General features: G+C 39.7%; 1 protein-coding gene across 1 annotated transcript in view; it reads right to left on the bottom strand.

Annotated features, from left to right (window-relative positions):
* wdr70 (WD repeat domain 70) overlaps positions 1-13400 on the bottom strand; it is a 47677-nt gene that overhangs the window by 8857 nt on the left and 25420 nt on the right. The window contains exons 11-13 of the mRNA XM_006788903.3: positions 7715-7814; positions 7169-7253; positions 6923-7061 (exon numbers count right to left, since the gene is read on the bottom strand). Of these exons, the coding sequence (XP_006788966.2) occupies positions 6923-7061; positions 7169-7253; positions 7715-7814 (324 nt within the window). The remainder of the gene's footprint in view (positions 1-6922; positions 7062-7168; positions 7254-7714; positions 7815-13400) is intronic.

Raw genomic sequence — 13400 nt, 5'->3', positions numbered from 1 at the left:
TAAGCTTGTGGTCTGTATGTCCTGTAGTTGTACAGACATTTGGTATGTCTTTATATGGAACAGAGAAGGCAATATGATGGGGTCTGGGACAGAAGCGTTGGATGGGGGTAGGTAGGACTATGACTGGGATGTCCTGGGATTCTGTGAGAGTGAAAGCTGCTTAACGCCCAGCTGTTCAGCTTCCCACCAGGATACCAGAGGAAGGCGTCTCAATAGCACACATGTGATCATCCATACACAAGCACGTACATGCACACAAAAGAACAGACAGGGGAGTACTTGTACATAAATGTACATAGAGGAAAACACGCCTAGCTCTTTCATATGAAAACTATGAAGAGTCTACAAGTGTTCTATAAACCAAGATATTCTTTCACAGCATGAAAGAATAAAATTGCTTTACGCTGACCCATTTTCCAAACACACAATTAAGACTATCTATGCTTTCGGTAAATTAAAATCACACAACCAGGTTTCGTTTTACTCACGCCTCATACATATTTGCACCATCAAGCCAGTAGCTCAGTGGTGTGTCACTCATGAGACAGACGAGGGTTAATCTGCTCAACCAGATGAGCCAGCTGTAATTAATTGGAGGATCTAGAAAAATGCTAGAAACACAACGTGCCGAACACACGCCTCGCATACTCTTTTCATACAATGGGAGATGCATAATTTGAGTTAATAATTCCAATACAAATGCATGTGCAATACATACACTGGCTCATTCACCTGGTCTCACACACACTCATCCAGCACTGAAACTATTTGGTCTGGGATAGATGCGTGTCCCAACACATACCAGCGTGCATGAATTATAATTTCACAAACTGTGGATTTGTTTCAGTTTAAATGTGTAATTAATTGGCCTATCAAAGTTGCTAAAGCAACAAAAGACAGTCATGCAGAGAAATGCAGACATTCTATTACACTTTACGGGTCCTGTCAAAGCACGCACTCAGAAAAGCCAATGCAACAGGATGAGTGACAAAAAGGCCAGAACAGCTACCTAGTCAAATTAAAAAAAACAACAACAACCAAGCAAAATATGCTTGTTGATACCTCTGAAAATAACTGTGTTAACAGTGGAGCAAATCTAACATAAAAACCTGAGCAGCCTAAAACGACCTAGGTCAGCGGAGCCAATCCCAGCTGCACCCACTGAAAAGTCCACAGCCAAGCACAGCTCAGTCCGGTCCAGACTGCTTTCCAGATATTCAGAGAAGCATGTTTATACTCCAGGAACCCCTGTTTACACTTCATGTCCACAAAATTACATCACATTATGAGAGAGGAAACTTTAATCAGTCAGTTCTTCAGTAACATGCTTCTACGTTCCATCAGATTAAAATAACGAAGACTGACTATGGATAAACATAACAACAGCCACTTGGCCAATATATATGGCGATTATGAAATAAGGCACTAATGAGACATAACAGTCAGTTGTAGTTCTTGTTTGGCTGCTGGTGAGTGGATCCAAATGTGCACTGCTTCTGAAAGACTGAGTTATAATGGTTAAATGAACGCAGCCGAGGGAAAGAAGAGAGAAGAAAGCTAGTTTAAGCAACTCCGCTACATAGTAAGAGGGCTACTCTCAAAGAAGTCTACAAATAGCACAAACTACCTGACTGGAACTCTATGCTGACTTCCAAGATACGCTTGGTAAGAGAAAACACAGGACACAGGTAAGTGTCAAAAGTCCCCTTTAAAGGTATGGTAAAGAGAACCGCTGACTTTCAGTGAGCTGTAAAAGAAGAACAGCTCACTTCAGAGGTTTTGTTTTTGTAGCTAAAGGAAAGAAGAAAATTAAATGTTGGTATCTGCACTTTAAACACTGTACAGCTATTCAGCGCTGGAGGTTTGGAGATGCATTTATGCATCTTACTTTAAAAGGTGCTCGATTTCCAGAAATGAAGCACTGATCAAGCAGAATTCAAAGCACCATTTAACGTTTAATCCTTGCTATATTAGACTTTGCAACAAAATTGAAACAAAAGTTTCTACCAAAATCTCTAATTTTTTCCAATCTTTACCCAAATATGCTAGACTATTCCTCACATTATCTATTAGGAGCTCAGTCATTTAGAAAAGGTGTAAGGGAGAGCAGCCAATACTCCACACTGAATAAAGCCAGGAGAGATTGGTTTGGGCATCTGTGTGTGTTCTGGGTATGCTGAAGAGATTTCATCTTTCTGCTAGCTTGGAAACACCTCAATGTCACCATTAAGTTCCTAGAGTCTCCCCAGCCACGTTGCCTAGGGAGACTGAGGTCTATCTATGCTTATGGCTCACTCACACTAAAGCAGAGATAAGACAGCAACTTTCTTTAGACTAGAGGGCAAAAAAATCTATGTTTGCCCAGAGTTTGATGTTGCAGCATCTTCAATCTTTGGGTGACCACTTTCGACTGCAAGGTGAATGCACAAGGCACCTGATAGGAGGCAACCTGTTTCCAACCAAATGCAGTCCAACTTGGACTGACGGCACTCACTTTCAGACAAACTGGTGAAGATCTGCATAACTTGTAAACACAGAGTGCCAGAACATTGCAGCCTTGGGTAGTCTGCGTTGATGAGCTCAACAACTCTGTGATGAGTCTCTTTTAGGAACTAAAATCAACTGGTTGTATTCTGGCCATATTCCTATATAAAAACGTTACCGGGTGCCTATGTCATTCTGCAATTAAATTGCAAGTACATTACCATTTATTGAGGAGTTTCTGAATTTACAATTTTACTCTCTGAGGTTCTGGCTGGACTTTGAATGCAAATAGCCAGTGTAAATTTCAGTTTAATGTGAATGTAGACGACAGAGTTGCAGCAGACATATTGGCGATTTTCACGAAGTTGTCACAGACAGCACATGGATTCAATAACTTTGGCTGTGCCACAGTGACCAAGCACTGTTTTTACTAGTTGGATGGCAGCATTAGACTGTTGCACCCAGCTAAGTTGCAGGAAATGGATGGATGGAAGCACAACCAATCATCATCATTGTGTTTACAATCTCAGGTATCATTGGAAAGAGGACTATTGGCCTTGGTGGAGGTCTGCACTTTGCCATTGTGATTCTGCTTGTGGAGTATCAATAATATAAGGCCAATACCGCGTGAAAAACGTGAATTAAATTTGTGATTTGAGTGACGTATCAAAACATGATTAATATTATTTACTACACAGCAACAGTAGAGACATAACAGAAGAAAAAATTTCCATACAGCAAACGTCCTCAGGTGGATTTTCCCACAGCGGGAAATGTCATTATATAAAGTATTTATGGTGCACATATGTAGTTGGGATCAAATGTGCATATATAGATAAAATGACAATCGGCACACACACGCACACGCACACACAGATTTACAGAAAGTGCATAAGAGCTGCAGGGTTCAGCCTCCATTTGAAATGCAGCCAAAGCTTGATGCTTTTTTAGTAAACAGGATCTCACCTGGTTTCTGACCCATCTGATGGACTAAGATAAGCTTAAGCGTGTCTGAAATATTTACCAAACAAGCCTGAAACAGCCTCTGCTCCTGAGCGCACCCCAGAATCCAGGTCTGGGGTTATGTAGACTGTTTAGTTAGAAATGATTGGTGGCCCTTCCTTTCACTCGCTTGCTTGGTACGCCACTTTATAAAGACTGCACTTAAATTCTGGAGCCATCCGAGAGCTGACGGCTGATGTAAACATAGTAAATAGCACATTCATCAGGTTCACCGAGTGCATGCTGGAGATAACTGATAACTGCTGCACAAAACTAAATTCACACATCAAAATTACTTTAGAAATCTAATTAACTTACTGATACGAGCAGGTGTGGGTGACCGATTTATACTTGAAGTGTTGTGTTGTTGGTCAGCGGGTGGGGTGAGGAAGTTTATCAACTCAACACAAGAAAAAAAATGGTCTAAGCTAGACACAGTTTATTAATCATTCTTCCTGTAACCAACCACACTTTTAAATCATGTTTTAGAAGAATTTATGATTCTTAAACACAAACATTTCTTTGTTTCTTACTTTATTTCTGTGTCCCTGTGGGCCAACAAACTGAGGGGTTTTAGGACATATAAAAGAAAATAAATCAGGTTGAGACAGAATCCATATCAGGATTAAGTTCCTTTTGGAGGAAAAAGACATTAGTCAAAGTAGTCAGACCCGAAGAAGACAACAGGATTGCTGGTTCTTGTTCATATAAGGTTTTTGTCTGTGTGGTAGAAATTTAACTCACATTTGTGGAGACAGTGACAGACTTTTTTCAATGATAAGCACCCACGAGCCCGTGCGGTGACTTCTGTTACAAAGCCATGCCATGTTTCTAATGTGACATCCATTGAAATCTACTCAATCCATCCCACAGAAAAATTCTTTACTCGTAAAAACAGAGCCCCTTTTAACTGAATGCTGTTTATTGTTCTAGCATTGCAGAACTTTCATTCTTATTTTGTTTTATTTAAGACTTTTTTGAAACATGCAGCTGGTATAAAAATAAAAAGTGTAATAAAATTTGGCAACTATTTGATATGTTGCCTTTATTTGGTTTAAAAATAGGGCTTTGGTGGATTGTATCATTGCATTCTGTTTTCATTTACACTTCACAGTGTCCAAACTATTTTGCAAATGGGGTTGTAAATTTTGGGAGTTTAGTACAATTAACACAAATAAAAGCACTGCCAAGACGACTTGCAGCCTGCATCATTCCTTAATCTAAAATCTTTTTTTCTGCGGCATTAGGCTGGATTTTGTGGGAAATCTACTGGATGTCTGTACGGCTCACAGTGTGAAAAGACAGGAAGAGGTATTTTGCCATCCTTTAAGTGAAACTGAGCTGACACTTCCAGAGGTTCTTCGAATGGCAGATGGTGGAGCAAGTGAAAGGCCAATGGAAAAATCACTTCCAAATGTTTACCCTCTTCAGTAAAGGGAAAGAGAAGACAAATGTCCACAGAGTGATGCAAAGGAGGAGGGCTGTTAAGTTCTGCACAGACTCTTTGACCCAAAGCATCTGAGGTCTTTTGTTTTAATGCTACCTATAGTTAAAGTGAGAGCAAATGTTATAACCACAAGTGTGTAAGTGTTTGTGAGGCTTTTCAAATACTTAAATAAAAGACACAACTTTAACTGCTTTGTCTAAATGACTGAGAACTACACATAAAATATGTGGATTATGGTGATTGCAGATTAATAATGCCACCGTTTCTGAATGACAGCATTATCATTACTCAGAGGTCAAGTGTACTCAGTGGCATCAGTGTTTAGTCCTGTCAGGTTTGTGGAGTGTCGTCTTCTAACTGTCACCAATCAGAAGCCCTAGCTATCTAGAGAGCAGAAAAAAAGCAAGACCACTCACGCAGAGTGGAAATGTGGCTTTGAAATTGAGAAACTATTTCATAAACAATAATGGAAAACTTGGTAGGTATCTTGGTACATACACTTCATGGTATTGGTGTGTCAATCAGTTGACAGTGAGGGGGTATCACGATGTTAAAACAAGCTGTTCTTCTTTTTTGGCAACATTGTAACCAACAGAGAAATCAGAGAATTCATTTTGTGTCGACAACATGGACAATATGACAAAAGTTACCAAGTGTATGGACACCTGAAAGCTTAGATTTAAACTCAGTCATTTTATTTAAGACAGCTAAATTGCAATTACAAAACAGGAATGAATAATGTTTAATTTCAGGTTTAATTAAAAAACTGACCATTTTTTCACTCCCCTCAGTTAGTGCAGCTGAGCAGTGGGGTGTGCACTTAGTGTGAATGCTGGGCCAAGTTTTGCAAGATAACAGCAGCTGGCTGGCAGGGTTGGAGGACACACACACACACACAGTCTTTTCTCTTTCCCCTACTCTCGTTCATTCAATGGCCTATGTGGAAGGAGCATGCCTCAGCCGAGGAAACTGAGTTAGAAAGCATTAGTTTCAGTCAGGACTCAATGTTATGTCTATAGATAGACACCATTAAATCTCTGAAAAGGGTTTGAAGGATTGAGAGAAAGAGGCGGAGGAGCAGGAAGCAGCAAAAAAGTGCTTTCTACTGTAGAAAGCACCTCTGCAAATCATTTCAGCACCTATGGCTGGTTGCCCTCACCAAATGGATTTCTGAGAAAGCGGGATTAGTGTAAAAGTACAGAGTATGCTCATGTGTCTGACAGAGTACTCTGTATGTGGGAATGGGACGTGCGGATTGTGTTTTTAGATAATTAAATTTCAAATATAACTCAAAGGCAGTGCACGTAAAAGTGTCAATAGCTGTCCTGCCAATAGGTTTGTGGGAATATTGCAGTAAGGAAAGGTCACATTGCCCCACTTTTACCTTTAACTTGCCTTTATTCTCCTTCAAAACTCAGCTCATAGAGCTCTGATTTTTTTTTCTTACCTCAATGATGCTATATTATACTTTGTTAACAGATTAATTCTGCTCACACACAGTGATTTAGAGAGGAAAATGTCTAGTCACTGCCAGACAACTGTGCTACTTATTAGATAGAGAAAAAGAAAAAAACCAAACCCACATTTCTTTATCTGCAGAAAGTCTTTCTTTAGCTCAAATGATAATTTAAGGCAGTTTTGTAGAGTTGTTTATTGAGTTTAGCTCAAATTCTGCAACGCACAAGCTGAAATCATAAAAAAGCAGTGGAATGCATTGGGTTAAACAGATCTTTAAATGAGTCCTTAGACTACTGCTGTTGTGTTTTCAAAACATTTTAAATGCTTCAGTTTTGCTTGAGCACAAACCACTTATGTTGAGAAGGAATGACTGTCATATTGATTTCATTATGTGTTATTGTGTATTCATCATCTTTTCCACTGCTCGTTATGTATTCAAGGTCACTGCTTTGTTTGTAACTAACATATCATATCAACGAGCTGGAAAACATCTTGTTGCTGTGGTTGTTGGGGAATTGAGGCAGAACTTACTGCGTTGGTGACATCTATTTCGTAGACCCTCTGAAACGAAATGCGGTCAAAGAAAACCAGCTTCCCATTTCCTTCATCTTTCTTCACCGACGTCCCCGTCACCAGAAGCTTGTCATCTGGGCTAAAACAGCAGTCGGTCCTAACAGGGAAAGTTACAGACATGCATTATTGGGTAATAATGCATATGTAAGCACTTACAGCAACAAACAGGCAGATTATAATTAAGATAATAGTTAAGACTCTCACATGGAAAAGTAGTTGGTCAGACCACTAACTCCATTCACTGGCTTCCTGAAGTTGCGTATATCCCACATCTTCAGAGTGTCATCGCCTAGGTGGGGGAAAAATAACAGTTGGGGACAAAAGGCAAACTGTAAATTGTGAGTCACCACAGACAAAACTTTCCTGAAGGTTATTTACTTTACTATAGTGCAGCGCATCCTCCTTAACATAGAACGAGGCTGTATGAGTTATTTTTCATTTACATTACAGAATAATGTGAAGCGGAGGTCTCTTATGCAGAGTTATTCCAGTTTACCTTTGTGCTAGACATCTCTTCTCCAGATTACATACCAAGCTAAGTCTGCAGGGTGTTGCTGTTAATAATCCATGCTTATTTGTATACTCAGACTGAAAAGCCACTGCTTCCCAACAGTGATCTTTGACCTTAAAACAGACCCTCTTAACTTGGGTACTGATGACCAGAACTTCAAATTGTGGCTGTTAAGCTTAGCAGATAAGGGTAAGGCTTTTTTTAAAAAAAACTTTATTTAATGTTCTGGTTTTTTTTACCTCCACGTGAAGCAAGCATCGTGCCATCATAAGAAAAGCTGAGGCACGAGGTGTCCGATCCTGGGGTGTGGGCTTGCCGACAGTGGAACCTTGTATGAACCTAGAAAGACGGAAAAAGAGAAAGCGACACATTAGCGACATCACTTTCTACAAGCCATGGTGCAGGTTTATGGTTTCATAATGATGTATATAACAACTGCATGATGCAGATCCTATCTAAAGATCCCAGTTCAGTTCTGTTTGTTTTGCAAGTGACACAAATAGAAAGAACTGGACAAAAATGTTAAACATGTTAATATTTATCACATAAACATCACAGAAAAAGCGACAGCTAGAAAAAAAATGCGATAAGTCTTGATAAGTAGTTTTTCCATAAACACAACGTTTTTTCAGTCAATATTAATCATCAGTGTTACAACCTCTTGATAAACCACTGCATGGAACTGCCACTGCTCTGCTTCAGTAGCAAGACATTTTAGTCTTGCTGTAGTAACAAAAAGACCTTTTCATTCCCTGTGTTTTCCAAACAACACACGGTTCCCATTTGCACTATGAGCACCAAATTATATATTTAACTATATAAAGCCCTCTTAGAGCCTATGAAATACCAACAAGACACCACACTCTCCACTCTTTTCAGCAAGACCACAGACATTTATCTTGGCAAGTTTTTAAGTCCCTGCCTGACAGATGGTATTTTGATTTTTTCCTACCTGAAATAGTATTGTAATACTCTTACTGCACACAGTTTAGTAGCCTGCAACAGGCGAAAGACACACTATCACTGCTAGGGGTCACTCTTTGGTATATTAGCCATCTTTGAATGAGTGGTTTGCCACAATCGTCACCCAGTAACAACAACTAGCAATGCACAATATCAACACTTCCACTTCCACTCGACAACATTTGCAACAAGCATAGATGACAGTAGCAGCTAGTGGAGTGGACAAGATTATTTTTCATACTCTTCAAAGTGTGGTGATTAAGTATTAATAAAATATGTTCCGTTCAATTTTTAATTATTATTATTTGAGTAAATAATTTGGCACAGAAATTGTGAAATATTAATGGGCTCTGGTGCCACTAATATATGGATTTTCACAAGGTTCTGTTTCTGAGCCCTTAATTTCTACTTACACGTTGACACTTTGCCATAATATTTATTTTTTTTAAATCCTTATCATTTTAAGAAGCTTATGTTCAGTAAGAGAGATCTATGTTCAGTTTGGTTCCAGTATTCCTGGGTGCTCGGGCTAATCAACTGTTTATATCAATCTCAGCTCTGCGGTCATAACTTTGGCCCAATCATTTTCTTGCCTGCCTTGTGCGAGCCAATCAGCCTCTGTTACATGTGCTTTAAATGCCATTGCGCTTATGTCATTCTGCCCTTTGTGCATCCCGCCTCAACTCCACCTCATCCTAGTCAGTAAGAGACTGGGATAATCAGCCTGCTTCATCTCTGCCACCGCCAGTGATTACACACTGCCATGAAATGCTCATGACACACAGTTATAGTTTCAAGCTAATGGAAAACAAGGTCTACATATGCACAGCTGATTCCAGTAACTGGTTGGCATAAGACTCTCTGCATTTAAAATGAAAAAGTTTATTATCATAGGTCTAACTTAAGCGTAATTACCCTCGATTTTACCCATTATCATTAAATACCTCAGTGCTGACTAGCATAATAACTGTTATTCAGTCATAATTTTCCATTGGGTAAGAAGCCGCGTACACCCTGGACAGGTTGTCAATCTGTCACACACAGACAGGTAACCAATCACGCCCATGTTCACACCTGCAGTCAGTTTAGACTCATCAATTAACCTAATCCCATGTATGTCTTTGGACTGTGGGAGAAAACCCACAGAGACATAAAGAGATCCACACGGGAAAGTCCACCTCAGACTGGATTCAAACCCAGGACCTTCTTGCTGTGAGGCTACAGGGATAGCCACTGCCTCCTGTCATATAATTTTCCAGTTTAAGACAGAAAAATGTCAAAAACCATTTTTATTTGGCAGGAATTTAGAAACTGTACTTTATGCTCAAATGTGAAGATTTCTTTTGTCCCGTGTGAATGTAAACTGAATACTTTTTTTGGGTTTGATTTTTGTTTTTACTGAATCAGTATATTAGTTGACTTTTGAAAATAACTGTTATTTTGCTAAATGGGTATGTGCAATCCTAAAACAGAGTTGGTACAGTTACATCCCAACTGGCTACAGGGCAAAAGCAGCTGCAATGAAAACATAGGGGTAAATTACACATCGCAAATTACAACCTTGAGGCAACGTTTTCACTAAATTGTGAGTAAAGTTCTGCCCTTGTGAACATTTCCTTGGGATGTTGCTATATACAGAATGAGAACGTGATCCTACTCATCTTGGCTGTGATGACGAGCATGTATCAGTGAAAGCTAAGAAGGCTAAATGGCATTTCATTCGAGGTCATGGTATAGAGGTGAGAAAAGACAGAGTGAATGGACTTATCTTTGTAGTCTGCAGGGTAAAGACAGATAATAAGATTTAAACGATTATTCCTGACGATTCCCAGCCAATTCAAACGTCTACCCTGTATAAATAGTGGTTCCCAACACACCTGTACCATTTCTTGCACTTCCTGAGTTTAAAAAGAGCAAGAGATTAACAGAATTTTAGATTTTCGTCTAGAGATGTTTTTTTTCCATTGCTGATTCATCTAATAAATTTTCAAATCAATCAACTAGGCAATCCAAGAGCTCATGGGGATATCCAGAATGCTTGCCCCTAGTAACCATCCCTCCTCTCTGCTTCCTCCCGTTTACTTCCCAGCGCCTTTTACCTGAGAACAGTCAGATTTCAAAGATCGATCATTAATAGGCGCTGATGAAGCAACAGTCTGGGAAGTAGGCTTGCTAACACTCAAACAAACATAACCTTGGTTTATACAGCTCCACTTTCATTAATCCCAAATGGAATGCAAATAAATCAGTGGAAAGAGAATTGCAGCAACGCAGGCTTTAAACCAAAAAAAGAGACGGATAAGGAATTTGAAGTGAGCACACAGTGTGGAAGACAGATAAGGCAGAAATATAGAGAAAAGCTGGCAAAAACTGCAGGAGAGAGTGGAGCGTGAGGTGAATGAGTGATGTGCCCTGGCGATAACAGAAGGAAACGAGGCCATACTTCACTTCCAAAGTAAGTGGAGGGAAGTTATTAACTTGCACGAGACAGATAACACTGTTACCTTGGACTGTAGATAACGTGGATTACACTTCTTCAGGCCTCGGCCATTTAGTCTCTGTAGTCTCTCCTGGAATAATTTTCTGCTCCCCATCATCATTTTACTCATAGATTGCCTCTGACTTATTTCCATTTTTCTCCACAATTATCTTACAAATATCTGCCTATTCATTTTTTACTGCACCAAAATTGACTTGGTGGAAAGTGCGAAGCCAAGAGGTCAATTTAATACAGAAACTAGATTTTTTTTAATCTTAAGCAAGCTATTTCAGTGCTAATAAGTAGCAGATAAAACATAACATTTAATATGCGTAGCCCTTGGAAGACCCCATTTTAATCCTGCAATCACTTGCAATGACCATTGTGACTACCGAGCTTTGCAAATGGGCAATAGGGGCGTATCCAAACATGCATTCATGTAACTCTGCACCCATTCTATGCATGGTAACCACCAACTGGGTGGAGTCAGGACACTATGAACAGGAGGCTTTTGCTCATGAACCATTTTCTTGTAATTATCTTGTCTTAGCATGTTGCTCAGTTGCACACCATGAAATTAGCCAGCGGAGCAGATATGAACTGAGGCTCCTTTTAGGGGTTTGCAGGAAAAATAATAAGCGGTGCAGTCTCAGGGTGAGAACAAATGGCATCAAACATGTAAATATTACAACATAAATATTCAGCGAGGGGAAGGTGATGAAATCTGCTTTACATAACTCCACGAAAGAACTGCACAGATGTGCTTTTCCCCCATCTGAATCAACCTGTTCTGTGACCTCAAAATGCACAGCCGCAGTTTTCGTCAGCTCGACTAATGAGAAAAGTTATGAGTACTTGTTCAACCTGTGATGAATCACTCCGCGATGTGGTTTTTCTTCTTCTTTTCATCTGACATCTTTCTTTCTAAGATGAACACCATCTGCTGTAAGCACATGCTGTGTTTTGACCCCTTTCATGTCCTTTTGTTACATTATACTTTTGTCTGTGTGTTTTCTTTGAACTGAAAATACGTTTCAGCACTTCCTTTTGTCATCCAAACAAACAACCAGACAGCAGATAGGAAAACCTTTGCCTGAATCTGGAGTAAATTATCAAAAAATGAAAAGGAAAAAACTGAGAAAAATATGCTAAATGGGTATAAATATAAGACAGAGGGTTGTTTTTTTTTTTTATAAATAGTTTATACATAAACTGGGGAAAAGCAGCACCTTTAATAGGTAGTTTGTGGTTGTTCTAGATGCATACTGCAAACATACACCCCCGTCAGCTATTTCTAGATCATATACTGCTGTTGTGAAAGCTTGAGTATTTATTTACTGTCCTGATGTTGGCTGGCATTAGCAGATGCCATTGCGTTTGCTTCCTGTGCTAATCTACACAGCCGGCCTGTGAAACCAGATTCTCGTACACTGTTTGAAACTTCACTCGCGCCTTGTGACATCCTCTGTAAGCTGTAGCCTCTTCTCCAGCCAGCAGGCACGAAGCTAAATGATTAAGATTTTTTTCAGTAAGCTAATGTGCGTATTTTTATAAACAGCATCCAGTAAATTATGAAAGTCTTCCATATATGCATGCACGTATGCGCGCACACATTCGGCAGCACGAGCTGATACATAGCTGAAGGAACACAGCATTGGGTTTCATCCTGAGCAGACTATGATAACAATCTACCGCAGCGCCAACTGTTCCAAATCACGCTATCGGAGCATTACATAAATACTGCAGGGCTCTTTATCTCAGCTCCTTTCATACTTTTACAACAGCACACCTGAAAGACTTGATGAACAGTGTTCAGTTAGTTTCACATCTCATTCTGACCTCTGTTACTCCCTGAGGATCGAGTGGCCAAACCACAGTCCTAACAGCTGCTCTGATCTTTCATGGAAATCAACAAGTGGTGGTGGCGAAGAGGTTCTAGATAATCCAAATGTTCGCTATGGTAAAGTAACTGTATTCCTCTATGTCTCAGTTACAAAAGGCTATAGATGGCAGGAATATTTTGCACATGCTTCTCTTTTCTTCCAAGTCCTGTTCAAGGTCAAAAAAGGACACAATAATGATAGCGTTGGCATTGCTTTCCTGTAAAACACTTCTCTAACATCTTTTAGTGGACCTAGACTGTATGTATAAGACGGAGATAGTCTTGATGTTTTGAAAACTTACATGATGAGCAAGGGGTGGATCTGACAGTAATCTAAAAGCGAGTGACACTAGGGTCATAAATTCAGAGAACAAAATAAGTTATAGGCTTCTCTATAATGGGGATTTCTTTTTTTTTCAATTAGAGGAGTTGCCTCCTGCTGGGTATTAGAAAGAATGCAGGTTTAAGGCACTACCACAGTGGTTTCACTTTTCAGACATGTCTAATCGTCGATACACAGCCTATGAGAGGTCCCATATACAGCATAGTCAGACAGAGAAAGTGTGTGGCAATGAGAAAAACAATGAGCAAGTCAAAATGA

Source organism: Neolamprologus brichardi, chromosome 7 (assembly GCF_056152115.1).
Source record: "Neolamprologus brichardi isolate AB-2024 chromosome 7, ASM5615211v1, whole genome shotgun sequence".
Classification (NCBI taxonomy): domain Eukaryota; kingdom Metazoa; phylum Chordata; class Actinopteri; order Cichliformes; family Cichlidae; genus Neolamprologus; species Neolamprologus brichardi.
Note: the sequence above shows the minus strand (reverse complement) of the source record. Positions and strands in the feature narration are given on the sequence as shown.